Below are 27,671 nucleotides of genomic sequence, written 5' to 3'. Positions count from 1 at the left end.
TTTTGCCGGGAACAGATCAGGAATGCTCTTCAGAACTCCTGTAAAAAGTTAGGAAGCAATCTAGCTAGAAATGCATTCAATTTCCTTTTGTTTAAATGGCTGGTAAATAAGCTGTGCTGAATGGAATGTATATTTTTGAAACTTAAGGTTTTGCCTAGAGGGATTCTCTGTGTTTTGAATCTGATGACCCTGTAAGGTATTTACCATCCTGATTTTACAGAGGTGATTCTTTTACTGTTTCTTTCATTAAAATTCTTCTTTTAAGACCCTGATTGCTTTTTCTTTGTTCTTAAGATCCAAGGGTTTGGGTCTATGTTCACCTATATAAATTGGTGAGGATTTTTATCAAGCCTTCCCCAGGAAAGCGGGTGTAGGGCTTGGTGGGATATTTTTTGGGGGGGAAGTTTTTAACCTAAACTGGTAAGAATAAGCTTAGGGGGTCTTTCATGCAGGTTCCCACATCTGTACCATAGAGTTCAGAGTTGGGAAGGAACCTTGACACCCCCAAACTGGGGGCTGCATTTTAGAGGTGACAGAGAAACTTTGATAATCCTCATTCTAATGCCCTATTCCCACTCTCATTACTCACATGGACGTTTATTTGTGGTGTGCACTCAAGAATGAATTTTGTCTGTGCTGTGCTCACACAAAAATGATGGAACCGAATGTGTGTGTGGGACAGACAAATGATGAGCATTCATGGAAGCCCACACTTAATGGGCGGGGGTGGTGCTTGTAAATGTATTGTGGGGAGGTGGTATGTGAAGGCACACAAACGTGATTGATGGAGTTATAGGCAAGCTAATTAAATGGTAACTTAACTGGTGTGTGTTTGAAGGTATATACTGTCTTGATTGGTGCCCTCTTCTCCCCCGCCTCCTCCCCGCCCCTGCCCCGCACCTGCTCCCAGCAGTAGTTTGGCCTCTTCCAGCACATCTACTCCACCAAACATCCACAACAAGAAGTTATCTGCTCGGGGAAAATAACCAAGGAAAAAGTAGCAGAGGAAAAAGAGGCAGAGATCAGGTGTGGTGCATGGTTTGTTATCATGGAAAGATTAATTATCACTCTATACCTCCTTTTTTCCTATGGAAGTACAGTGAACTTGCACACTGATTCATCCTTGTATCTCAGTATGTTCCCAGCTGGAAGCATGAACACCAGTAGGATGGGTCACATACTAGAAGTCACATGCATAAGTACTTTCTGGACTTGGGGTTTTAAGGCTGAACAATAAAAGAGTGTTTGGTTGGATTTTTTTTTAACCAAATCACTACCACTCTGTTGCCATTTTGTATAAGATAATAATTTATTCCAATTAATCTACGATAAAATATAAATAAGAGCAATAAATAATCGACTGATATAAATATCCTGTTACAAATATCATAAAATGATCTGAAACTATTTCCACAATGCACAAATAGAATAAATAGTCGCAACAGCTTTTAAAATTCCACTGCATCTCATTGTAAATCATGTCTAAAATGTTCATTGATTTCAGTTAGTCCTTCTAAACAGGTTGGTATTTTTAATTTCTAAACTTCTTTGTGACTTTGTCCTGTAGTTGAAAACTGCGTAATTCCACTTGGATTCTCTTGCCAGCGCTGATGCTGAACTGCTTGTCTGCTAGAGGAAATAACTGGTATCTCTTCACCATCATCCTGGTGAGCTGAAGATCCTTCCTTCCTTGTAAAAGAGTCCCGCTTTCCATCATTGCAACCAAACCTGTCTCCAGATGTCCAGCTGGCTGATGAGTCTATGTTGGAATCTCTGAATGGAACTCCCGCCTCAGGGAGCTTGTTTGGAAGCTGTTCCAGTTCACATGTGTTATGCTGTTATACTGTGGTTATACTGCATGTTACAGTTCAGAGGTGAGATTGGAACAGATAAGAGATGAACCATAGAAATATAGCGCAAACACACAATGTCAACAGTGTTTAAGGTCCAACCCTTTCTTTTATAATTCTTAATTGTCTTGCAACTTTTTTGCATCAATATCCTTCATTTTGCATTTTAAACACTGAGTAAATGAACAGAATATTATCACATAAAATGAAATTTGTGCAGTTGGAATTTCATGAGAGTGAATGTACGGCGTAATACGTCAAGGACTATGGAGTGTTAGATGTCACTGTGGGAAGAATGTGCAGAGAGGAGGGATTCCACTGCATCCGTCTGTCTTCACCTCAGTAGTTGCAGTATCCGGAGCTGAAATGAAATCGGAAATAGTTGCAACACAAAGGGAAAAAGTAAAATTTTCACTGAATTGATCTCAAGAAATTAAATGACAATATCTTTTCCACACGTAAGCTCACAAGTCTTTTAGTATCTTCATATTTTTTTAAAATGTCTCTAGGAAGCTTCTCAAACCTTGGAATACTAGAAATAGTTCTCATGAGGACAAATTAATTAATAGCCATGCTGATAATTGTAGAAACACACTACGTATGTCGAAGTCAGAGTACTTTGGTCATCAGATAATGATACTTCCTTCCCTCCCATACCACAAAGTGCTGGTGAGGTGCCGAAGGATTCCACATATGTGTACTTTGTTGCATGGTCTGCCAATTCCCTACTGCACAACAGTACTGATATGTGAGAGAGTATGAAGATGTGCAAAAATAAACAATAGTAGAAACACCAAAAAATAAATCCATGTCACTGAAAATCCAATTCCAGCACAGGACAGGAAGAGCCTAAAGCTGCTGCCATGGAAATCAGTTGCGATTTGGCCACTGATCCTACAGAAGAAGGATCAGGCCCTATATAAGCAGAGTTATAAAATATCCGTTATCTCTGTTCAGCTGTATAAATTACCTTAATGTGAATTCATTTACTCCAGGGAAAAGTTTTGTACTGTACCTTAGTTACTCAGCCTTCGAGTGAGTTTGTCAATCAGTACAAAACATCTGGGTATTTCCACGCGAATGATCTCCCAGGCACACAGGCTGTATTGCTTTTCTTTCAGGAAAGCATCTATCCCCTGAAAGTATTTTTTCACTCTCCGACTGGTGATCTGGAGGTCCTGACTTTCTGGGTTGGTTAAGCCCTTCTCTGTCTGTGCTCTCAAACATGCCTCCAGCCGCTGAATTTGCTGGTAAAGGCCATTTTGGAACCTGACTATGGAAGCCCCATCCCAAGCACTTTGGGTAAGGTTTTTGCTAAAGATGTTGAAGATCTCTTGGAGGATCTCTTGAATTGCCACCTTGGCATTCTCCTTCGGGGACACTGGGAGTTGGAGGACATCCTGGGTGGGTTTGTAAGCTGCCCTTTCATTTATGCATTGTGAGGGGAGATTTCCGCTCACTTTCTCCAGAAGCTCCAAGCTCTCTTTGTTCACTTTGTTCTGCTGGAAGTGAAGCATGGTACAGACCTGAGATGAGATTTCAGTGGAGAAGAGCAGTATGAGGCAAATGTGCAGCAAACAACTGGTGGTCATGCCGATGTCTTCCACTTCTTTTCTTTGTGTGGAACCTTGAGCCTGGAGTTTGTTGAGGGTCCTATGTAGACTGCTGTGTTTTTCCTTCATGTCTCTGACTTTAAATAATTGGCTGCAGAATTTTTGTTTCATCATTTTCTTGGTTTTTTTGAAAGGTTTTTCCCTCCTGGAGGCTTCAGTCTTTTTCTTTCTGTATAATTCACTGCTTTCTAGATTCTTTTACCACGCTTCCTCCTTTTTGTATTGTTGTGAAAGTGACCAAACCCCTTTCACTTATGCTGGATCCACATACATACAGGCTTTTCATGATGCATTAGTTTAAAGATCTAATATAATAAGATCATCCACACTTCAGAAGTGGTAATGAGAAGACCGCCAATTCATCAAACCCTACACTTTTCTCATTCATCACTTCCTTTATTTGACAGACAAAACTAGTTTAGGTATATTTAAAGTTTTGAGGCCTGGAGGAAGTGGGAGGAAAGCGTTGGCCTCAGGGGAGCTGGAACAGTTTGTATGGTGGGGCTGTTGAGAGCCATTGAACCAAACTGTAAACTGTGAATATGAAGGAAACCACTTCAAGCCAGGGGGTATGGCAGCACCTATGTTAGGCCTCCCAAAAATAATGGTAAATTTCAACTTCAGTCATGCAACCTGAAAAGCACACTTAATATGTAGACACCAGCAAATATCGGTATCTTCCTTCTAGGAAAACACAGGAGAGTGAGCTCTGAGAGAATGGAACCTTTTTTCATTTTTTGTTTACTTCCAGATGTCAATGTATATACTGAAGCTGAGCAATTGATGCAGTTAGATGGTGTGAACATGTTGTCCTATTGGTCACTCTGAGTAGTTGACAGTGGTGAAAAATGGAAGGTAATTCGTAAAACAGGATGAGCAATTAGTTACACATACTAGAGAGGTACCCACATGGATGATTGTGAGTTACAGTGGGGCCAGAAGGAGGTTATGAAGAGAAGTCCTGATTTGTATTTTTAACAGGCATGTCCCTGGGTTGTAGTCATTCAAAGAATTTTTTGAAAATCAAAATCAGTGTTCACCATTTTGGCTAGTTCCTTCTCTTAACTTTTTTGTTTTCCCCTTGGCGTGGGCAGGGAAATTCTTCAGCTTTGATTTAGCCTCTTTGTTTCCTGTGGTCACATTTCATTTTCTGGTTCTCTTCCCCTAGCACAGACTGTTGTGCTGGATTTTGCCATCATGGCAGGAAAATGTGTTTTCATCCAAAAAGAAAACTATTTTCACTGAAATTAGAAAGGAAGAATCACCTGAATAAACCATGAAAACATTTCTGTGCATATTAATTTGGTTAGAGTCTCCCAAGGCTTCCTGCACTTTGATAAGAACTATCAGAGTCTTATATCAGCGACATGAAAGTTTCTGAATAGTGCAGAGAAAGCAGACTTACCAGAGCCCCCAGATTGCCATGCACTACGCTCCCCATTCTCGCGTTACTTTCCATGGGTGTTGGGGATGTTTATCCCACACGAGGGTGAAGTCCAGAGAAGATGTTGAGGAGAGAGGGAAATAAGTACTGTAGTATGAATACCAGGAGAGGATAAGGTAACAAAGTAATCACAGGGTAATGCGGGGCAGGGGAGCCAAATCATCTTTTTCAATAAATCTATATGGTGACAATAATTTAGGGGTACTTGAATAGTTGTTGTTGTATGGCTGCTGAAAGCCAGTGAACAAAACTGTAAACACTGTATATAATGGAGACCATGCATTCACTTGCTAATATTACTTGATGCTGCTCAACCCCAGCACCCCTACTTCCATCTTCCCTGCAGCAAGTAGGCAAAGAACCAGTCTATTATTTGAGAAAACTTGGTTACAAGGGCCTCAGAGCCTGCTGCAGAGGATCCATGCAGGGGTAGAGCCCTCTGCTTATGCCTCTTCCCTGTGCCACATGGAAGGGTGTGTGGGGTGAGATGAGGTGCCGTGGAGTCAGAAGCTTTTGCTCCCAGTTCCCTCTTGGGGTGTTCTCCATACAGTTATGATCCACGTGTGGGGCCTGGAACGAGCAGACGCGCATTGAGCTGGGGCAGTGCTACTACAGGTCTGGTGGGTGCATCTCTCCATGTCACCTACAGAGAGTGTCTGAGGCAACTGCAGTCTGAAGGAAGCCCTGGTTTCATGGCTGTAATGGAACCTCGCTGACAGGGACCGGAACGGGGCTCTGAGTGGTCCCAACAACTGATGCAGAAACTCAGTAGCTCTGTGTGAAAAGACCTAGAGTTCTGTGTAGAAGCCACAGGCTCATCTGCTTCTATGATGAAGGCTGGGGAGAAACCTGCGAGTATCCCCTCCTGCCTGCCAGCGGAAGGATAAAAGTGAGCTGAAGTGGGGATGTATTATTAGCATGTTCCTCCCTTTTTATCCCCCTGTGGTTGGCTTTCCCACAGGAAGGCCTGAAATCTTAGATGATACATGGCATCAAATGGCTTCTTCAGTAGATGAATGGATTTTTTCCACATAGCACAGCTTATAAACAATATGATGGGATGAATGTCAGGAGGATCCCCACTGCACTCCATGAGCAACAAAGCAGTTAGAATCTGAAGAGTTTGTATGGCTCCCAGGTGCTATATGACAGCCATGTTCCATCAGAGGGGCGGGGGATACATTCTGGGGGTGGTGATTTTGTAATCCTTGACTTTTTCATGCAGTGTAATTTTGCTCTCATTATTCTCACATGATTGTGTTTTGTCAATATAACCTTTGGCTCCAACTACATGAACGAATGAATGAAAGGAGAAAGATTTGGGCAGGAAAGAACTTGGACAGCTGATGGCTACAGCTCTTGGAAGAAACTGCACCATAAGAAAGGAGAGGCATTTGTTTTCAGAGTTAACTCCTTGTACATGCCTCTAAACCAGCAGGTCCCAAACTGAGTTTCCTGAATCAGTGGCAGTACGTGGAGTACTGGGTGATGGTCTTCAGAGGACTGGCAGATCCCACGTTCCTTTAAAGACCGCGAAACTTATATAAATGCGTTTCTAGTACTACCTTTCTTTGTAAGCATTTGGTGTACCTGCCACACAAATGTTACCTGATCCTGAATGGGAGGGGAAAGGATCAATTTTTGTAAGATGAGGCCCACATAATGAAATGTTTGAGAACCCCTGAGCTAAAGAGAACAGAGGGCAAAAGCTTCTACAATGCTGCCATCTGTTGACTGTGAAGAATTTAGTCTCCGACTAGAGACACCATGGTTTGGACTGTGTTACAAAAGGGATTTAAAATGGGACATACCTTCCCGGTTTTTTTCCCAAAGGCAGTTTTTCCCCAATTAGTGAAAAAATTCACACACACTTTGTTTTTTTACTATTTGAACATTTAATGTAATGGTTGTTTGACTTCTTTAAAAACTTTTAAATAAGAAATCTCCAGATTTAGAGTGTGACTTAAATTAATGCTAGACAATGATGGGACTGACTAATAGCTCTTCAAAAATACTATCTACATACCCAAACTTGGCAACGAGATCCTTACAAGATTTGGTCCAATGGATGGTTTTTGTTTTTGTTTTTTGCTTTCAGGTAATTTTTAACTTTTGGGTTTAGGGTAATTTTTAGTCATTCACAGCTCAACTGAAATTTTGATGCACTGTGCTCCTTCAGCTGGTGGTTGTTGGTGCAACATGCAGTCCCTAAGCACACACGCTTGTTTTGGGAACACCCGGGGGAGAGCAAAGGGAAGCAGGAGCAGATGCTTATGTAAGCAGAGACAGGGTGGGCTCCACCATGACATCTGGTGGTGAGGTGTGGCAAGTTGTGGAAAAGAACTTCAGGGGCTGATCTCATTTGCATAGGCACACCCACCCCGTCTAGCAATAGGCCATAACTGCCCAAATGGTCACTTTGGCTGCTGTGGGATCCCCAGTGTCTCTGTTATTGGGGCGGGAAGAATAAATTGTTAGTACCCTGATTATGGGAACTGTGCTTGGAACTGTACTTGGCCTTTTTGTTATGATGGAGGACTCACCATCAACTGAGTAGCACTCACTAGGCAAGGGACATGGGTTCCAAAACTCTGTGAATTGAGAGAGACTTGAGACAGGTATTAGTGCCTGGTGGTGTAGGCCCCCTTTGTGAGGGCCTGAAGCACCAATTGCACCTCTGTCTCTCTCCACTGTGGAATGTCAGAGCTAATTTTGGGTCTATTAAGAGTTTTGTTACAGGTACTGTGCTGAATTCACTTCAGCCTTATGGTGCACCAGCACTAAGGCTACCACTACTATGAGCTGAAATCACTGAGAGCTGTGTCAAGTAGTGGGGAGCCGGAAGATCTAGTGTGCAGCGGAGCTATTTGTGAGACGGCGGGGTGAGCAGAGCTGTTTGTGAGACAGCGGCGTGTTTGTGAGACGGCGAGCTGGGCGGAGCCGGTCGTGAGACAGCGGTTTGTTCGTGAGACGGCGAGCTGAGCGGAGCTGGTCGTGAGACAGCGGTGTGTTCGTGAGACGGTGAGCTGAGCGGAGCCGGTCGTGAGACAGCGGGGTGTTCGTGAGACGGCGAGCTGAGCGGAGCCGGTCGTGAGACGGCGAGCTGAGCGGAGCCGGGCGTGAGACAGCGGTGTGTTCGTGAGACGGCGAGCTGGGCGGAGCCGGGCGTGAGACAGCGGCGTGTTTGTGAGACGGCGAGCTGGGCGGAGCCGGTCGTGAGACAGCGGTTTGTTCGTGAGACGGCGAGCTGAGCGGAGCCGGGCGTGAGACAGCGGTTTGTTCGTGAGACGGCGAGCTGAGCGGAGCCGGTCGTGAGACAGCGGTTTGTTCGTGAGACGGCGAGCTGAGCGGAGCCGGGCGTGAGACAGCGGCATGTTCGTGAGACGGCGAGCTGAGCGGAGCCGGTCGTGAGACAGCGGGGTGTTTGTGAGACGGCGAGCTGAGCGGAGCCGGTCGTGAGACAGCGGGGTGTTTGTGAGACGGCGAGCTGAGCGGAGCCGGGCGTGAGACGGCGGCGTGTTCGTGAGACGGCGAGCTGAGCGGAGCCGGGCGTGAGACGGCGGCGTGTTCGTGAGACGGCGAGCTGAGCGGAGCCGGGCGTGAGACGGCGGCGTGTTCGTGAGACGGCGAGCTGAGCGGAGCCGGTCGTGAGACAGCGGGGTGTTCGTGAGACGGCGAGCTGAGCGGAGCCGGGCGTGAGACGGCGAGCTGAGCGGAGCCGGGCGTGAGACAGCGGCGTGTTCGTGAGACGGCGAGCTGAGCGGAGCCGGGCGTGAGACAGCGGTGTGTTCGTGAGACGGCGAGCTGAGCGGAGCCGGGCGTGAGACAGCGGGGTGTTCGTGAGACGGCGAGCTGGGCGGAGCCGGGCGTGAGACAGCGGGGTGTTCGTGAGACGGCGAGCTGAGCGGAGCCGGGCGTGAGACAGCGGCATGTTCGTGAGACGGCAAGCTGAGCGGAGCTGGTCGTGAGACAGCGGTGTGTTCGTGAGACGGTGAGCTGAGCGGAGCCGGTCGTGAGACAGCGGGGTGTTTGTGAGACGGCGAGCTGAGCGGAGCCGGTCGTGAGACGGCGAGCTGAGCGGAGCCGGGCGTGAGACAGCGGTTTGTTCGTGAGACGGCGAGCTGAGCGGAGCCGGTCGTGAGACAGCGGTGTGTTCGTGAGACGGCGAGCTGAGCGGAGCCGGTCGTGAGACAGCGGTGTGTTCGTGAGACGGCGAGCTGAGCGGAGCCGGTCGTGAGACAGCGGGGTGTTTGTGAGACGGCGAGCTGAGCGGAGCCGGTCGTGAGACAGCGGGGTGTTTGTGAGACGGCGAGCTGAGCGGAGCCGGTCGTGAGACGGCGAGCTGTGCAGAGCGGAGCCGGTCGTGGTGGAGCGGAGCAGAGCCCTGTGGGGCAGTCAGCTTCAGGACACGTAAGGTGCCCCTTACCTCTTTCCCCCACACCCAGGCACATTTTAGCCAGATTGGGGAGTAACACTCTGCAGGTGAACTTTTGAACTCCGGGGCTGGACTTTTTTTGGACTTTGGGTGATTTGTGGATTGCTGGACTCAAGAGACGTTTGGGTTCTGGGACTCAAGAGCCTGAGGGAAAGGATGTGGCCCAATTTTTCTGGGGTGGGTCGGTGTTCATGGTTTGGTTAATGAACACTAGTCGTGGTGTTTCCCCAATTTAATGCTGATGTTGTTTGCCTCATGTTATTAAAGATTCTCTACTACACCAAGACTCTGTGCTTGCGAGAGGGGAAGTATTGCCTCCTTGAGGCGCTCAGGGGGTGTGTAAGATTTTCCCAGGTCACTGGGTGGGGGCTCGAGCCAGTTTTGCATTTGCTTTAGTGAGAGGGAACCCCTGTGTACTGAACCCGGCCCTTGCTGCTATCAACTTGGCCTGGCAGAAGGGTTACACTTACAAGCCTGAATGACAGGAGGCGTTGGGTATGTACAAGCTTGATAGTGATTGTGAGCCAAGTGTACCCAAACCTGACTGGTGGAGGGGGAAAATTAGACCCACGTAAGCCTCCCTGATGGTGGTGGTGGGGGAGATACGGAGTCTGCGTACATGGAAACCTGACACACACATCTCATTGGGGAGGAAGGGGACAAGCAACTTTGTACCAAGACAGCCTGAAGTCTTCCCCTTAGAATGCCTGTGTCTCCATCATCCCTTTCATTTCATCGCAATGAGCTACTGCTCCAAATACTTGCAACTACAGATGTTGTGGGTGAAAATGATCTGTTAACGGGCAGAAACACAACAGCTGCAGAGTTGAGGTTGTGGTGTGTGGTCTGTTGGAGTGGTAAAACTAGTCACCCTAGCTATTTTTCTTATGGAGTCACTGCTGAATCAGGGTTTATGTTCACAATGTACTTGAGCATGTTGTCAAGTTTAACTACTTATGTCAAAGGAAAGCTCGTGTACTTAAAGTTAGGCAAATGTTTACAAGTCCTTTGCTGAACTGGAGTCTTAAGGGAAAACAAGAGAAGATTTTTATTGGGTCTCTGTTTTTTTAAAAAAATATAATTAGTACAAATCACTACTGCTGTAGGTTGCTATTTTGTAGAAATAAATATTTATTTATAAATATTATAAAACCTCTGAAAAAATGAATAAAAGCAATACATTAATATTGTGAATAAATATAAATGGATCAACATAAAGACACTTTTACAAATCCAGTAAAATGATCTGAAAATCTTTTCACAGTGCAGGAAAAGAATATATATTTGGACTAGTTTAAAATTTCAGAGTGCCTAATTTAAAGAGCCTGGGGCTCCAGCCGATGCAGGGACCCCAGGCCCTTTAAATCTCCACTAGAGCCCCAAGCCCCGGGGTAGCGGAGGCAGCCGAGAGCCCCTGGGGCTCTGTCATCGATTTAAAGGGCCCGGGGCTCCACTGCGGTAGCGGCGGATGGAGCCCCAGGCCCTTTAAATCACCCCGAGCTCCGGCACACTCAGCCGCCTCTGCAGATGGTAGCCCAGGATTTAAAGACCTGGGATTTAAAGGCTGGGCCTCTTCCGGTTGAGGCCACACCTCTTCTGGTTGAGGCCCTACCCCCTGCTCAGGACTGTGGCATACTGGTAAGTCCTTTAAGTTACTTTCATCCCTGGATGTAGGAAATCTGGTGGAGGATCACCTGGATGGCCACTTTGGCAGTCTCTTTCTGGGTTTCTCTGGGCTATTTTCAGCAAAATCTTCTGTTTAACATTTTCTCATGTGAATAAATCAGTCTGGTAATGGCAAGGAGGACATAAATAGTGCAGTTGAAGTTTGGCAGTTTGCTTAATTCAAGATGGACTGATAGGAGTCTCGAAAGCTGCTGATTCGAGAATCTTATCACAATTTGTTGTTACTAAAGCTGTTGAAGTTAGGGGTAAACAAAAGAAAGAAAAGCAAATTAAGAATCTTATCTCATCTTATCACAATTTGTTGTTACTAAAGCTGTTGAAGTTAGCGGTAAACAAAAGAAAGAAAAGGAGAATAAGAAGCCTCTGCTGTCCCTATGTGCAAAATGAGCTGATGGGATAGAAGAGTGTGAACACAGACCCCCCATTTTCTGGTGTCCTAACTGGAACGTTGTCTAACGAGACAGTTGTTGAAAGGGGTCTTCTCACTGTTCTTTTCTATTTGGGATAGTTAGTTATTACGTAACAATATTTTGTCTTTAGTTAGCAGTTATGATATATTGGTATATTTTTCATATAGAATATTGTGTGTGGTAGAGAAGCACTAAATTATATGCTACTCTGAAAAGATTTGAGCATGCGTTTGAAATAGCTGTATGCATAAAATTACTATGGGAGAAAGATTGGGCCCGACGTATTAGGAGTTATAACCCTATCACCCATCTTTCACCAGCTGTTTTATTCAAATAATATTATTTGAGTTTTTCTAGGAAAAAAGAAAAGATGGTACCTTCATTTTCAAGTCTCTTGGTGAGTTTGTTGAGCATGAGGAAACATCTGGATATTTCCACACGGGTGATCTCCCAGGCACACCGGCTGTATTGCTTTTCTTTCAGGAAATCGTCTATTGTCTGGAAGTATCTCTTCAGTTTGAGGCTGGTGAGCAGGAGGTTCTCATTTCCTGGGTAGGTTACCTCCTTTTCCATCTCAGCACTCAAACACGTCTCCAGCTTCTCAATCTGCTGGTGAAGTCCATTTTGGAATTCCTTTATGGAAGTCCCATTCCAGGCAGCTTGGGTGAGATTGTTGTTAAAGATATGGAAGAGCTCTTGGAGGATCTGCTGGATGGCTACCTTGGCATTCTCTTGGTGGGACAGTCGGAGCTTGAGGATATCTGTGGGCTTGAAAGCTATCCCTTCATTTAGACATTGGAAGGGAAAGTTGCCACCCATTTTCTCCAGACGCTCAAAACTCTCGCTGTTCATTCTGATTTGTAGAACATGCAGCCTGTTACAGTCCAGACATGAGATTTCACTGGAGAAGAGCAGCACGAGGCAAAATTGCAGCAAACTCCTGCTGATCATGATGATGTCTTAGATTCCCTGTGTTTGTGTAGAACTTGAGCAACTGGTGCCTGTTCAAGGTCTCCTGTAAACTTTTGTGTTTTCGACCCATGTCTCTGAATTTAAGTAGGAATTTAAGGATTCTGTAGGAAGAGATTGTTCTTTCATCACTTTCTACTTTTCAAGCTTTTGCCTGCTTGAAGTTTTTACTTTCATTTTCCTCCTTTCTATTTAGTGGAAGCGAACAAGTCATTGGAAGAACAAAATCACAGTCATTACCTTTTTTTAGAAGAAAGAATCCCTATAATTCTTTCCTGAGGGCCCCCCGCCCCACCCTCTTAGATAAAGAAAATTTAAAGGGTCAGAAGAGTGATGATTAACTGTTTCATCCAGTTACAGGTTAGAGTAGGGACCTGCCTGTCTACTCCCAAGTATCTGTAGTTAGTAGTGCTAGGCAGATCTAAACATCTGTTAGATCAGTAAGTTACATCAGCAAGACTATCCGTCTGATGAGAGAGGAAAATCCCTGTGTGTAGGGAATACCAGAGGATGGACAGAGGGCACTGAGAAACTGGGAGGTTTACTTAAGAAACTGATAACTGAAAATACTGTTCCAGAGTAGCAGCCGTGTTAGTCTGTATTCGCAAAAAGAAAAGGAGGACTTGTGGCACCTTAGAGACTAACAAATTTATTTGAGCGCAAGCTTTCGTGAGCTACAGCTCAATTTGTTAGTCTCTAAGGTGCCACAAGACCTCCTTTTCTTTTTGCAAAGACTGTATGGTTGGTAATATGCTAGAGTGACTGACATAAATGAATGCTACTTTCAAACGTGTTTCCCTTTTCACCATTCAAGCTTTATTCTTTTTTTCAGTGTGCATTTCACTGAGCTTGGGCATTGAAATTCAAGTGGGCTGATGAGTGAAGTTTGCATCCTGTAGCAAGTTTCACTTTCTGTTTTTCATACCATAGCACTAGGCTGTCATGTTGGAGTTTCCATCAGTGAAGGGGAATGGTTTTCAACCCAAAAATTGAAAAGGAATATTTTCATATTAATTTTAAAGAAGGAAAAGAAGAAAACATGACCATATTTCTGTCCGTGTCACTTCTTTTACATCTCCCTCTCCCATCACCTCAAGCACTTTTTAAAATCATAATCTAGAGTTTTGCCTAAACGATTTGGAAGCGTCACTGTAAAGAAGGCAGTTTATTGTACATAAGAATACCATATAAGGGACCCAATCATACCAGAGGTGCTGCACCCCAATCTTGCATTTACTCCACTGGGAGTTCTGCGTGTGCATTTCCTGGCAAGCTGAAGCTTCAGGAGATAATAGTTATATGAAAGAGCGAGAAATTAAAAAAATCTGAATCTTAGCTGTTCTTGTTCAAGTAAGAAAGCTATGGGAATAAAGACACAAAGTCTCTCAGCATATTTTCATCAGCAATGAGCCTGTTTTCTGGGAAAGGTTAGATGCAGACTGAGCTGGGTGAAATATTTGCTAGAATTTGATGAAATCCTGTATATTTAAATTTCAGTGAAAAGAGCAGGAAATTTTATTGGAATATTTTTCTTCTGTGTCAGCCATCTTAATCTGAATGTGAAATAAGAGATTACTTTAGCCCCTTTTCCAATAGGCAAATCTGCAAATAAATTCAGAATTTGCTAATGGATTTATTTAAAGTGATTTGACAAATGATTTATACACATTCCACTCTGATTGCTCAGGACCTCGTCACCACACTCATTTCCCTATGAGTATTTGTTATTCATAATTTGCTACTTGTCCTGTGTGATGGTTCACCTGAGTCAGTGCTATTGTGTCTGTTCCTGGGATGGTTGCCTTCTAATTCAAAACTGCTTTCCAGATGGCTGCATGAACTTTTCTGGAGAAAAGTCTCTTTAAAATATGTATTTATATGAGTGTTTCTTATACTTTCTGACTACAGAGATGTTCTTTTCCAACAAAAACTCACACGTACAAATATTTCAGAAAATGTTTACAAAGGACCAAACATTTTTCATAAATGTTGAATCAGTCTCAAATGTTCAGGCTGTGGCTGAATTATGTGGTTGGCAGTGCTGCTGTTGACTGATAGCTCTTCAGAACTACTATCCACCTACACCAAACTTGGTAGAGAGGAGGATCCTCACTAGATCTGATGCCACCGGCAGGTTTATTACTATAATTTTAAATGTTGGGTTTAGGTAATTTTTAGGTATTGTTGGTGTTATAACTCAAAGTTTAATCCATTCTGTACACCAAACTGGTTGTTGGTGGCAAGGAGCATACACGCCTGATTTGGAGGGAGTGGAGGGGTGGCACCAGCTGGTCAGAAAACTGGGGGATAGAATTGCTGACTTGAGTGTACACAAGCCTGATTCATATGGCTTGATTTGTTTGTGTTTGTGTGTGTGTGTGTCAGGCGGAGGCCGGGGTAAAGGGGAGGAGTCTCTGTAAGACTTATTACTTTTAAAGTGATATTATGAAGTTGTTGTCATGAAATTTCCTCATCATAGGAAACTTCTTTCTATGTGTATCCATCCGGTTGGACAGGACCTCCAGAAGCTACTCACTAGGCTGAGGACAACGGGGACACTTAACTTTAAGACTGTGTTTCCGAGTTGGGAAACCAGTTTGGCGAAGTTGGTGTTAAGGAGAATGGAGGTTAGGAGTGGAAAGTTACTGAAGGTCAACAAAGAGACAGATGACAAATCCAAAAGGTTCTGAAAGAAATCCCAGGGGGAAGACCCACAGGACATTTGGGCAAGAGGAAGGAAGGGGATGAACTGGCCAAGGCCAGGTTATGTGAGCTGGAGGAGAATGCTCTGTTTTTGTGCATATAAGTGATGCATTGCAACAGAAGGATGTTGGATGACCCCAAGTGAATCGGATACAGGTTTATAGAATGGACTGGTGTGTTGAGGAAACTGAGGCAGGGAATTGCAGATAGGGTTTACAATTTTTATTCCATTTTCTGTATTTCTGAGTGATTAATTAAAGAGCAATAGCGTGTTAGAATCCTGTGCAAAGTGTCTCCGTATTATAATCTACACATACTACATGGCCCCTGGAAGAGGTAAACACCTCTGGGTATATTTCTGGGAGAGGACATGTTAAAGCACATTCTGAGCTTCAGAGACTTCCCAGTTGACATGTTGGATGAGCCCCCACTTGTAACGCCGACAGGCTGAAGTAGTCAGCAGGCAGGATTGAACCTTGGACATTTGAACCTTAGTGCATGAGCCTTGACTGTGTGAACATGTGATAATGCCTCTTAAGCCAGGGCTGTAGCAGACTCCTCAATCTCTAAATGGTTCAGGTGCCAGTAGAGGGTGACAGAGCACCACACCATCCAGGCACGGGTTGTATATTTCCTCTCGGTGAGGAAGCCCTAGCCAAGCTTCAGAGACTTCCCAGCTCATATCCCAGCTAGGGTGACCAGAAAACAAGTGTGAAAAATGGCGGAAGGAGGTGAGGGGTAATAGGCACCTAGATATGACAAAGCTCCAAATATGGGGACTGTCCCGATAAAATCGGGACATCTGGTCACCCTAATCCCAGCTGCCCAAAAATGACACTTTATAAGGTTGTCTGGGGCAACTGCATGCAGCCTGGAGCAGCCCTGGGAAATACTACTTGGCACTGAAAAGACGGGGGCAGAGAATCTAATGGGACCAGAGCGAGAGAGATGCTGCAGATCTCTGTGTCTGGAGAGACCTTTTTGATCGGTGCAGAAACCATAGAATCTGCTGAGTGTGGAGATGGAACGACAGCCACTTCCATGAGGAAGTCTACGGACAAACCCACCCCTCCTTCTTCCTGCCCCTGAGTGGAAGTGTGTGGGAGAATCTCAGAGAGAGAAATTAACATTTTTTTCCTCTCTTTTAAGAAGTGTGAGCTGGGCTTTCCCACAGGCATGGCTGCTCCTTATGATACGGGTGATATTGTCAGAGCTCAGCTGAACATTGCGTTCAGCATTCCCCTTCTTTTATTAAAGGTGTGATGGAATGAAGGGGAATAGTTTCCCCCCAGAGCTGAATGGGTTTGGGTCTGTTAGACTTTTTCAGAAGAATTCCATAGTTTTCGTGGGCAGTAACTGACTGACGCATTCCACCCAATGGGGAAATGTGTTTTAGAGGTGACAAAGAGAAACTTTGATAATTCTAATACAGAATGCCCCATTCCTGCTCTCATTATTCACATGTAATTGGTGTGTGTTAAGGGGTGCATGCACTCTTGCTTAGTGGGGGAAAAGGCACCAATCTAGCCTCTTCCAACACAACTGGCTACTACTCCAAACACCCAAATTGACAAGTTTTTTGGGGGACAAGTAACCTGGTAAAAAGTAGAATGGTGAAAGGTGGGAGAATTCAGGTGTGGTGTGTGGTCTGTTTGAATGGAAAGGCTAATTATCGTTCTGTAACGATTATTTTTAAAATGGAATTAGTGCGAATTGGGACACTGATTCATCAATGTATTGAAGCATGTTCCCAACTGGAAGCACTAACATGAGCAGGATGGCTCACCTACTTTAAGTTAGTCTCATGCATAAGTACTCTCTGGAATTGGGGTTTTCAGGCTGAACAATTACAGGGGTTTTTTTATTCTCCTTTTCTTTCTTTTTGGTTCAATCGGTATTTTATTCAAATCATTACTGGTATAGGTTGCCATTTTATATAAAATAATTATTTATTGGTAAGTAACAAATATCTATGATAAATACATAAATAAGAACAATAAATAAATAATAGATTGACATAAATGCCCTGTTACAAATATCGTAAATGGATCTGAAAATATTTTCAGAAGATAGAGTAACAACACCTTTTAAAATTCCACTGCATCAGATTTTAAATCATGTAAAAATTATTACTTGATTTCAGTTAGAACTTCTAAAAATGTTGATATTTAAATTTCTAAACTTTTTTGTGAGTTTGTCCGACATTTGAAAACCCCATAATTCCGCATGGATTCTCCTACTAGCAGAGAGGCTGAACTGCTTGTCTTTTATGAAAGAATTGTTATCTCTTCACGTTCATCCTGGGAAACTGTTGGTCCTTTCTTCCTGGTCAGAGAGTCCCGTTTTCCATCGCTGCAGCCAAACGTCTCCAGATGTCCAACTTGCTGATGAGTCTGTGCAGGAATCTCTGAATGGAATTCCCACCTCAGGTTGTTTCGGAGAGATTCTTGCCAAGAGGCAGGAAATATGTTGGAAGATTTTCTGGATTGCCACCTTGGCATTCCCCTTCAGGGACACTCGAGGCCTGAAAACCTCTTGAAGCCACCTGAAACGTCTCTCTTCGTTTCAACATTAGAGGAAAATTATGCACATCTTTTTTGTTGGAAAGTTTTTCCAGTTCACATTTGTTATGCTGTTGTACTGTGGTTAAGCTGCATGTTACGGTTCAGAGATGAGATTTGATCAGAGAAGAATTGAACAATAGAGCAAACACATAATGTCAACAATGTTTAAGGTCTAACCCTTTCTTAATTTTCTTGTAACTGTTTTGCATCGATATCCTTCATTTACAATTTAAATTTTGAGTGAGTGTATTGCACAATACAAGGTCAAGTAGTATGGAGTCTTAGAAGTCTTAGACATCACTGTGGGAAGGATCAGTAGAGAGGAGGGAATCCACCGCACAGTACAATTTCGTCCAACTCTTTTAACCTCTGTAGTCGCTGCAACCTCAGCTGGAGTGAAATGAGATTTGGTTGAAACACAAAGAAAAAAATACAATAGAAAATTTATGAATGTCAATCTTTTCTGCACCTCATAATCTTACGAGTCTTACGCTATGTTCATATTTCTTATAAATGTCTCTAGGAAACTTCTCAAGCTGTGGTATAGGATGAGGACAGATTAATAAATAGCAACCATGCTCATAATAGAAACATACTACATGTATAGAAGTCAGAGTACTTTGGGGGTATCATTATTTGATGACCAAAGTACTGGTGAGGTGGCTAAGGATTCCAAATATATGTACTTTGTTGCATGGTCTGCCAATTATGCAATACATAACATCACCTGATATGTGGGAGATTATGAAGAATCGCAAACCAAAATGACAGTTGAAAAAATGAATCCCTGTAATTGCAAATCCATTTCCAGGACCGAAGAGGAAGGGCCTGAAGCTGCTGCCAAGGAAATCAGTTGCGATTTGGCCACTGACCCTGTAGAAGAAGGATCAGGCCCTATGTAAGCAGAGTTATAAGATATCCGCTATCTCTGTTCAACTGTATAATTGACACTAATGTTTAATTCATTTCCTCCAAGGAAAAGATTTGTACTGTACCTTAGTTACTCAGCCGTCGAGTGAGTTTGTCAATCAGTACAAAACATCTGGGTATTTCCATGCGAATGATTTCCCAGGCACACAGGCTATATTGCTTTTCTTTCAGGAAAGCATCTATCCCCTGAAAGTATTGTTTCACACTCCGACTGATGATCTGGAGGTCCTTACTTTCCGGGTTGGTTAATTCCTTCTCCATCTGTGCTCTCAAACATGCCTCCAGCCGCTGAATTTGCTGGTAAAGGCCATTTTGGAACCTGACTATGGAAGTGGCATCCCAGGCACTTTGGGTGAGGTTTTTGCTAAAGATGTTGAAGATCTCTTGGAGGATCTCTTGAATTACCACCTTGGCATTCTCCTTCTGGGCCACTGAAAGTTGGACAATATCCTGGGTGGGCTTGAAAGCTGCCCTTTCATTTATGCATTGTGAGGGGAAATTTCTGCTCCTTTTCTGCAGAAGCTCTAAGCTCTCTTTGTTCACTTTGTTCTGCTGGAAGTGAAGCATGGTACAGAGCCGAGATGAGATTTCAGTGGAGAAGAGCAGTATGAGGCAAATGTGCAGCAAAAACCTGGTGGTCATGATGATGTGTATACGCTCCTTTGCTTTGTGTGGAACCTTGAGCCTGGAGTTCGTTGAGGGTCCTACGTAGACTGCTGTGACTTTCCTTTTTGTCTCTGAATTTAAGTATTTGGTTGGAGAATGTTTCTTTGATCATTTTCTGTTTACGAGATTTTCCTTCTTGAAGGTTTCAGAATTTTTCTTTCTGTTCTTCTTGCTGTTTTCTAGTTCTTTTACCACATTTCCTTTTTCTTCTTCTTTCTTTCTTTCTTTCTTTCTTTCTTTCTTTCTTTCTTTCTTTCTTTCTTTCTTTCTTTCTTTTTGTGTGTGCGTGAAAGTGACCACCCCTGACATACAGGCATTTTGTCATATTTTAATTTCTGTAATTGAAGAAGGTCAGCCACAATTCCACAGTGGTACAGAAAAGACCTCCAATTCGTCAGACAGTGCACTTGCCATTCATTACCTCCTTCATTTGAGAGACAGAAATTGTTTAGGAATATTTAAAGTTTGCTAGGCATTGAAGAAGTAAATGTCGGCGGAAAGGGTTAGGTCTCCCAAAAATATTTGGCAAATCTCAACTTTAATGATGTCCTCTGTTTTGAAGGCACATTTAAAATCTAGACAGCACGAACTATTGGCATCTTCCTTCTGTGAAACCATAAGAGAGAGAGTGCTCTGAGAAAATGTCACCTTAACTCATTGTTATTTTCAGGTCTTAATATACACAGTGGAGCTCAGGAATAGAGGAAGCTGAAAGGTGTGAAAATCATGTCCTGTCGATCACTCCAAGTAGCTGACAGGAGTAAAAAATTGAGAAGAATTCATAAAACAGGATGAGCAATTAGTATAGTAACGCATGCTAGAGAGGTACCCACGTGGATGACTATGATTTACAATGTGGTCAGAAGGAGGTTATGCAGAGAAGTCACATTATGTGTTTTTTACCAAGTGTGTCCTGGAATGAAAGAATTCAAATATTTTTTAAAAAAATGAAATTCAGTGTTCACCATTTTTCTGGTTCCTTCTCGTTTAATATTGGCCTTCCCTTGGGCTTGGGCAGGGAAATTCTTCTCGTTAGTTTAATTCTCTTCACTTCCTGTGGACACGTTTCATTTTCTGGATCTCAAGCCCTAGCACTGTTGTTCTGGAGTTTCCATCATGGCAGGGAAATCTGTTTTAATTCAAGAAGAAAACTATTTTCACTGAAATTAAAAAACAAAAATCACATGAAGAAAACATGAAAACATTTTTGTGCATATTAATTTGGTTAGAGTCTCCCAAGTCTTCCTGCACTTATATAAGACATTTGAGATTTTTAGCTTTAAATTTTTGAAAGACACCCTGCAAAGCAGAGAAAGCAGACTCACCGCAGCCCGCAGGTTGTAATGGGCTCTGCTCCCCATTCTCCCATGACTTTCCAGGGGTGTTGGGCATCTGTATTCCACACCCGGGTGAAATCCCAGGGGAATATGTTGCAGGGTGCTGAAAGCAAATGAACAAAACTGCAAACCCAGGATATGAATGAGACCATGCTTTTGGTCGCTCTTATTGAAGTTTCACAGCCCAGCAGCCATTGTTTCAGCCTGGGGCAGCCCTGACAGGGTGACTGCAATGGAACCACGCTGATAGGGACTGGAAGGGAGGTCTGACAAAGCCCTAGAAGTGATGCAGACACTCAGGTGCACTGTTTGGAAAGATTTTGTGTTCTGCCCAGAAGCCATCGTGTCATCAGTTTCCCCAGCTTTCATTTCCTCCTGCCTGCTAGTGGAATGAAAAGGGGGAGCTTAAGTGGGGATGTATTGGTGGTGTTTTTCTCCCTTTCATCCACCTGTGGTTGGCTTTCCCACAGGAAGACCTAAAGTCATAGATGATGGATAACACTAAATGGCTCTTAAGTAGATTAAAAGCTTCTTCCACGCAGCACAGCTTCAAAACAATGTGATAGAATGATTGTCAGGCAGTTCTCCTCTGCATGATAGGGGTAGTGTAGAAGTTAGACTTTGAAGAAGAGTTTGTATGGCTCCCAGGTGCAATGTGACCAGGTCAAGGCCCCTCTTCAGCCACTCCCCAAAATTGAGGTTCTCTTTCAGCATGTAGCTGTGGATATTCTGGGTCCTTTCCCTAAGAAGACACCCAGAGGAAAGGTGTACACACTGACTTGCAGGGCCGCAAGGGCAGAGCCACCACCACCACCTCTGGCCACAAATTTCATAAAGATGTGTCCAGCTACTGAAGATCTAATCCTCCCAGAAGAAATGGAACAGTTTCGTGGTGAGATGTTCTATACCTCGTGGGAACAGCCTACACCTCCATTTTCATCCTTATAATATGATTGTGTGGTGTCTATTGCAAAGTTTGTTGTGTTGGGTGTCTTTGGAAGACTCAAGATGCACTGAGCATTGTGGTCATAGTGATGTGATAGTAATTGTTGTTACTGCAGTGTTATAGTAATGTTATAGGTTATAATTCCATGTCTAGAATTGTGAGGCTGAAATGTGTCTTCATGGCTTAAAATAAGCCAAAGCAAAAACTTTCCAAGAGCAGAGAGGCAGTTCACGCCTCATCAGGGCATGTACGGGAGAAACCCAGCCCAGCCTCACAAGAACAAAGGATGCTGGCCTAGGCAGCAACAAAAGAATCTGTTGGACTCTCCAGTGAGTCACACCATCTCCCCCATCCCCCGTTCCTGTGGACAGTTTGGGACTGCGATGGGGTAATGCTCACCTGACTTTGAACTGGTGGGCGTGGGACAAAGCCAAGAGGGAAGAAATAACATGATAAAAAGGAGAGATGTTTGCCATGCTCTTCCTCTCTCTTCCAGCTACGTCTACAGCCACCACACCAAGCCACTGAAGGGCTGATGATAGGGGAGAGCCTGGCTGGGGAGCAACCCTCCCAGAAGACATGTAACATATTCATGGAGTCTCATTGTGATTGTGATATGTATTCACCCAATAGTATACACAACTCCTTCTGTCCACCAAAGTACCATTGCTCCGAGATGGAGTTCCTACAGCAATGGAAAACCCCTTCTATTGCTGTAGTCTGTCTACACTACACACTTACAGCAGCATAGTTACAACACCATAACTATGCTGCTATAGTGCCCAGGGTGTAGACATGGCCTGAGTGCAAGCAAGGCACTGTTGGTATCCATCAGCCACTCAAAGGGGTCATGTGTGGCCGGTGGGTGAAGAGCATGACCATAGACATACCCCTTATATGCGCATGCTGTAGTGGTGGGCGGGATGGGGTGGCCGTAACCCTCCAGGCAAGTGTGTGTCGGCCTGCACCAAAGAGAACATGTATTATTGTTGGTCTGTAGATGCAGCAATTGCCACTTGAGGGGCACTGTGAGAGTATGCTCCCAAGACTAGGAATGCCTTTAGCCTCCACCACTCAGGCAGTGCAGCTCCCCCTCCCACTCTTAGAGCCATAACTGAGTGCCACATGTGTGTATTTGTTCTAACATTGCATTGGCCATGAAGCATCACTTTATATTGTACATGCTACATTGTGACTGTAAGATCATATTTCCTTTTGTCAAGATGTAACCACCTTATGTAAAATTGAGCAAAATGCTTTAAATGGGTCAGGCACATGATGTGAGGAAAATATACACACTGAAACTGTGTTGTGGTTACAGACATATGTCCCAGGCCGATTGCCCTCAGTCCTGCGTCTCAGGGTATACGACACTCTAGATCTGCTAGAAGCTGTACAAAGGGAGACTATCTCTACAGTGTAAACAGGTGAAGTGGTCTAAGACATACTTGCTTTTCTTGGGCAAGATCTCATAAGGTCAGACGACATGTCCTTCCATTTTGCTCAGTTTTGCTGTGTAACAGAATGAAAGCCGGCACCTCCTTGAGCAGAAAACCTCCCAAACATTTTAGAAACTAATCAGCCACTATATTAAGTCACACGTGCTACCCTCCCCTCTGTTTATGTACAAAGCAGAATACAAGCAGAATAGCTGTACTGTGCTGAGAGCAGGGTGTATGCTGGGAGGTCGCTATGCCCCTTGGACTCTGTCGTGCCTTTCTTAGCAACAGAATGGAGGGCTGTGGGTGTCGCCACTAGACAGGTCTGTGCTGCAGTAGGTGACAACCAAAGTATGAGGTGTATAGGAACCCATTTGTCTCTACCACTAGAGCACCAGTGCAGCTATTCCATGCCAACCCAGCAGGCTCAGGGGCAAAATAGTCCACCCAAAGCCAGATTTTTGAGCTTTGTTGAGAGGTGGCACCATTTGGCCCCATGTGTACTGTATTTCTTGCCTCATTTCCTTGCTAAGGATATTTGCATATCATAATCTTCCCCTTTCTGTGACCTCATAACTTCCTTAGCGAGTTGTTTCTAATGTCATAAGCAGTGGTGACATGTGGTAGATAAGCAGCGGTAGATGACCTTAAAACGTACAATGCGTAGCATGTCCTCAAGCTTAAGGGGGAGAAAGCCTGTGTATTGATTTGTTCTTAATCTTTATTTACAGCCTTCTACCACATTTTCTGAATTTATTTGAACACATTGGATTAGAATGAACAATCCTGGATCCTTTGGTAATGAGGGTAATTTAATGACTAATAACAATGGAAACCAAGTGCTCCACCTAAAAAAAAAGTAATAACTTAGTAATACATAGTCGTCATCTTCTGCACAGAAGTGCAATGTATGTGCATGGTCATGAACAAAATGATGCTTGCTTGACTAATGGCAGAATTGTCAATTCCATATCCCTGCCATCTTATTTTGATCCTTTTGTCTGACCACTTTTCCTTGCCAAACTCTAAAGCAAAGATCAAGCAGAGTGCACGCTAGCTGTTCTGAAGCACCAAGGTAAACCAGTTGAATGTCCAAATTGCAAAACCGATACGGAGTGGGGCTAACCCAGATATGATCCCATATTTTATTGCATTTGATAACATGCCACACAGAATTGAAAGTGGTGGTATATTACCCTATAATACAAACAAGTAGCATCATGGGTTTTCTATATTTCCCAAACTTGGATGACCTGCTGAGGCGGAAAATTGCTCTCATGAAACCACTAGAGTTTAGCATATCAAGTGTAGACACTTTACTTTGACAGAATGGGCAAGAAAAATATTGGCCTAGCCAAAGCATCGAAGCAACTTGATGAAACCTCTCTTCAAGCAGGCCATTTTAACTCTTCACTTTTACATACTATCTTCAGAGGCTTTCTGTAAACTCCCTGTCAGTAATGACGAAACTGGGAAAAGTATAGGATAGAAAAAGCAGATGTAGATCATCCAAATAGATTGTTGTTGCCAAGTCTGTTGGCATCTACAGAAAACCAAGAAGGTCAGCAAGGCCAGGGCCGGCGCCGACTCTTCATGAAAAAAAAAATCCCATTTTTAGATCCACTCATGAGATTTTGGCTACTTTATACCTGAACCTGGAAGAAGCACACCTACTGATTTTGGGATCTGTTTTTGATTCTTAACCATGGAGCAAATTCATATCCCACCTGTCAAAAAACATGAAAAGTGAGAGATATTTTTCCTGTGGTGGTTTCTTTTCCCAATTTTTAGTGTCTTTTTTCTTCATGTTTATCCCTGTATATTTATACAAGGCACTCAGTTTACTGTTCCACCGTTTTTGTTTTGGGGAGGATGTTTTCTCCATTCTACTAGACACTGTTATGTTTGTTGTCCTGCTGTACGGGGAGATTTTGGCAAACCAGGAAAGCGCCTTAAACCACGATTGCTTATTGCATGTGTGTCATGTCAGCAGGCCGTAAAGTGGCCATGCAGCAGCCTCAGCTTGACCAAGGCAGGAGGGGTGGGGCATTTGGGTGCCATAGAAAGAGCAGCTCAACCCCGTGTCCTTCCTGATAAGAATTGTGTTGAAGTTGCTGATACATGCATTTTAGAAGAGCAGGATGTGCCCTCAGGAATGTTGAATAGGACCTCAAGGCTGCAAACTCTGGGAAAAACCCACACCTGGGTAATCAATAATCGGAAGAAAACCTCTTGCTTGACCACTGAAACCGCTTGCTTAACAAGTTTTCTTTAAGGAACATGTCATTGTTTTATAATGTGTAAAATATGGGGGAAAAGTTTGAGGTAGTGGGACTCTTCAGGACGGGACTCTCCCTCTGGATGTATCTTGCGTTCTCCAGCGGCAGACGGGCTGCCGCTGTGTCACTCAAGAGCCACACTCAGCTTGGATAATTATCAAGGGTTGGAGGTGTTTTACTAACCTGTTGAGACTAAGTAAAGTTTAGCTTTAAGTGAAAGCACTCGTCTTGTTCTGTTTGTGCCTGCCATCTGTCGTTCGGACGGCCGTGTCTCCCCTGATTTATTTCCTGACAGCAGCTCACACACAGTAAAAGTTACCAAGAGCTTTTGGTTGAAAGAACCCCGGGTAACACTGCCACCACCATAAAAACTGTTTCACAAAGCTAGAGGTTTTATAAAATGCCAAATGCTGTTGGGCTGTCCAGTCCATAAATAGCTTTTAGAAAATAACAGATCTTCCAATCAGGTCTAAATAATTATCTTCTAGATTTCCCTTACTCCTACTTTTCATCTAAGAATTATGGCACCACAGCAAAATTCATGGCATATTTCCCACATCGTTTCTCCTCCTTTTCCTCTCTCTTGGTCTGTGTCAAGTTTGCCTGTACTTTTCCTTTTATGGACAGCTTCATCTCCCTGTTAGATCAAAACTGTGCTAGATAACCAATAAGGGCCATGAAATAAACCCCTTTAATCCTAATTTCCCTTGAGGGGCTTTCCAACCTTGGGGAGCTTTTTGGCTAAAAGACAAGCTCATCTTGGCCTTTATTCCTCTGAACTTCTGACAACGTGGCAACGCTTTTCATCACAACTCCTTTCACAAAAGAACAATTTCATATCTGGTGTGGTGATTGTTTTCAATTACTTGACTGTGTAGTCATGCGGGTGATGGTCAAATGCACAGATAATTGCAGCATGTATGCAACTGACAGCAAAATAATAAAATGTTAAATTATCTTCTATGTTGAAATTTTATGACTTTCAAAAATATATACTAAATATGCAAGTCAGAATGCATCAATTCTCCCCATGTATAAATCTGTGTGGTATCAATCTGCTCCTTGAACCTCTGTCAGATACTTCTTTGTATAAAGTCTGAGAAAATGTAAGTGCACTGATATGACACACAGGATCACAACACGGACTGACGTACAAGCAGAAGGACATAAATAGACAAGACAGAGGTGCTATAGTTGTTATCTAAACACAGAATCTTACACAAGGTGAAGAACCTCCACAGGCTATGGCAAAGGTGATTCCAAGTCACAGGAATGATGTTTTTCATGCTCATACTCACAGAGTAAAACATACTCTTCAGTCTAGATTTGTTTTCATTTCACGTGAAGGAAAAACATCACAGAAAGGGCTTTACCCTAACAGACACTAACCGCTTCCTACTGAGCACCCTGAACTCCCAGTGAACTAGTGGGTGCTCAGCACTTCTCAGAATTGGGCCCGAAGACTGAACAAATAGAAATTTTCCATGACAGAGAAAACACAGTGACTGTAACATGCTGCATCTTAAGGACACGATGGCAGCTGCACTAGGCAGGGAGAAAATCTACTTTAAAAAGTGTAGTATTTAGTAAACAGCCTTTAATTTACATTGCTACGAGTAGAAAGAATAGTTAGACAAAATAGGCAAGATTCTGCCACCCCTACTCACACTGAGCAATACCTCACTCTACTAACACTGATTTCAGTGGGGCTTGCTTGTGGGGTATTGGACTAGTCAACCTAAGGGTGGCAGAATCTGGCCCAACATGAGACCAATGGGCCAGATCTTCAGCTCATGGAATGCAGCCTGGCAGCATTGGCTGGCTCAATATTATTAGAAGAAAACAGATAAGCCAAAGTAGAAGTCAGTTACAGTGATTGGTGTAAGAGGGTCAGAGCCAGAGCCTGACAATAAAATTCATATATATATGGAGAGAGAGAGATGAATGCTCCAAGGTCAGACCCAGAAAGGTCAAAGCTGTGTAAGCTTCTTGCCCTGGAAACAGTATGCTCAAAGAGAGGAGGCATGCTCTCCCAGAGTCGTGACTGGCTTCATAGGGAGTAGTTCCAGAGCATCGCCCTGTGACTCCGCGACAACTGGAATCAAAGTGCACCACATGGACAGAGAATCCTGCAGTAACTGACTGGAGAGCAGGAAAACAAAGGGGGATTAGCAAGAGACGGCGTGCTGGAGTCTCCAAGAGGTGAGATTACAGGAGGCGGAGGAGCCTACGGCTTAACCGGTGGCCACAAGGCTAGAGCGGGGCCGGTGGCCGCAAGTTTTGTGAAGCTTTTGTGCTAAATGAAGGTGGGGAGGTAGCTCCCTTTTATGGACAGCCAGTTAGATGTAAAATCCATTGTAGTTGCTGTTCTCCACTTGCCTTACATGTAAAGGGGTAAAA

At 43.8% G+C, this 27,671-nt stretch overlaps 3 protein-coding genes across 3 annotated transcripts; all 3 read right to left on the bottom strand.

Moving 5' to 3' along the window:
• Positions 1-2,866: 2,866 nt before the first annotated feature.
• On the bottom strand, positions 2,867-3,442 carry LOC142070501 (interferon beta-like). Its single transcript, XM_075124162.1, has one exon. It carries the CDS (start codon positions 3,440-3,442, stop codon positions 2,867-2,869), a length of 576 nt encoding a protein of 191 aa, XP_074980263.1.
• Positions 3,443-11,777: 8,335 nt separating this feature from the next.
• LOC142070499 (interferon beta-like) lies at positions 11,778-12,443 on the bottom strand. The gene has a single exon (XM_075124160.1). It carries the CDS (start codon positions 12,387-12,389, stop codon positions 11,778-11,780), a length of 612 nt encoding a protein of 203 aa, XP_074980261.1. The 5' UTR covers positions 12,390-12,443.
• Positions 12,444-18,670: 6,227 nt separating this feature from the next.
• On the bottom strand, positions 18,671-19,482 carry LOC142070506 (interferon beta-like). The gene has a single exon (XM_075124166.1). It carries the CDS (start codon positions 19,244-19,246, stop codon positions 18,671-18,673), a length of 576 nt encoding a protein of 191 aa, XP_074980267.1. The 5' UTR covers positions 19,247-19,482.
• Between the last annotated feature and the right edge of the window lie 8,189 nt (positions 19,483-27,671).

Source organism: Caretta caretta, unplaced genomic scaffold, assembly GCF_965140235.1.
Source record: "Caretta caretta isolate rCarCar2 unplaced genomic scaffold, rCarCar1.hap1 Scaffold_31, whole genome shotgun sequence".
Taxonomy (NCBI): domain Eukaryota; kingdom Metazoa; phylum Chordata; order Testudines; family Cheloniidae; genus Caretta; species Caretta caretta.
The sequence above is the reverse complement of the archived record's forward strand: the minus strand, read 5'-3'. Positions and strand labels throughout refer to the sequence as shown.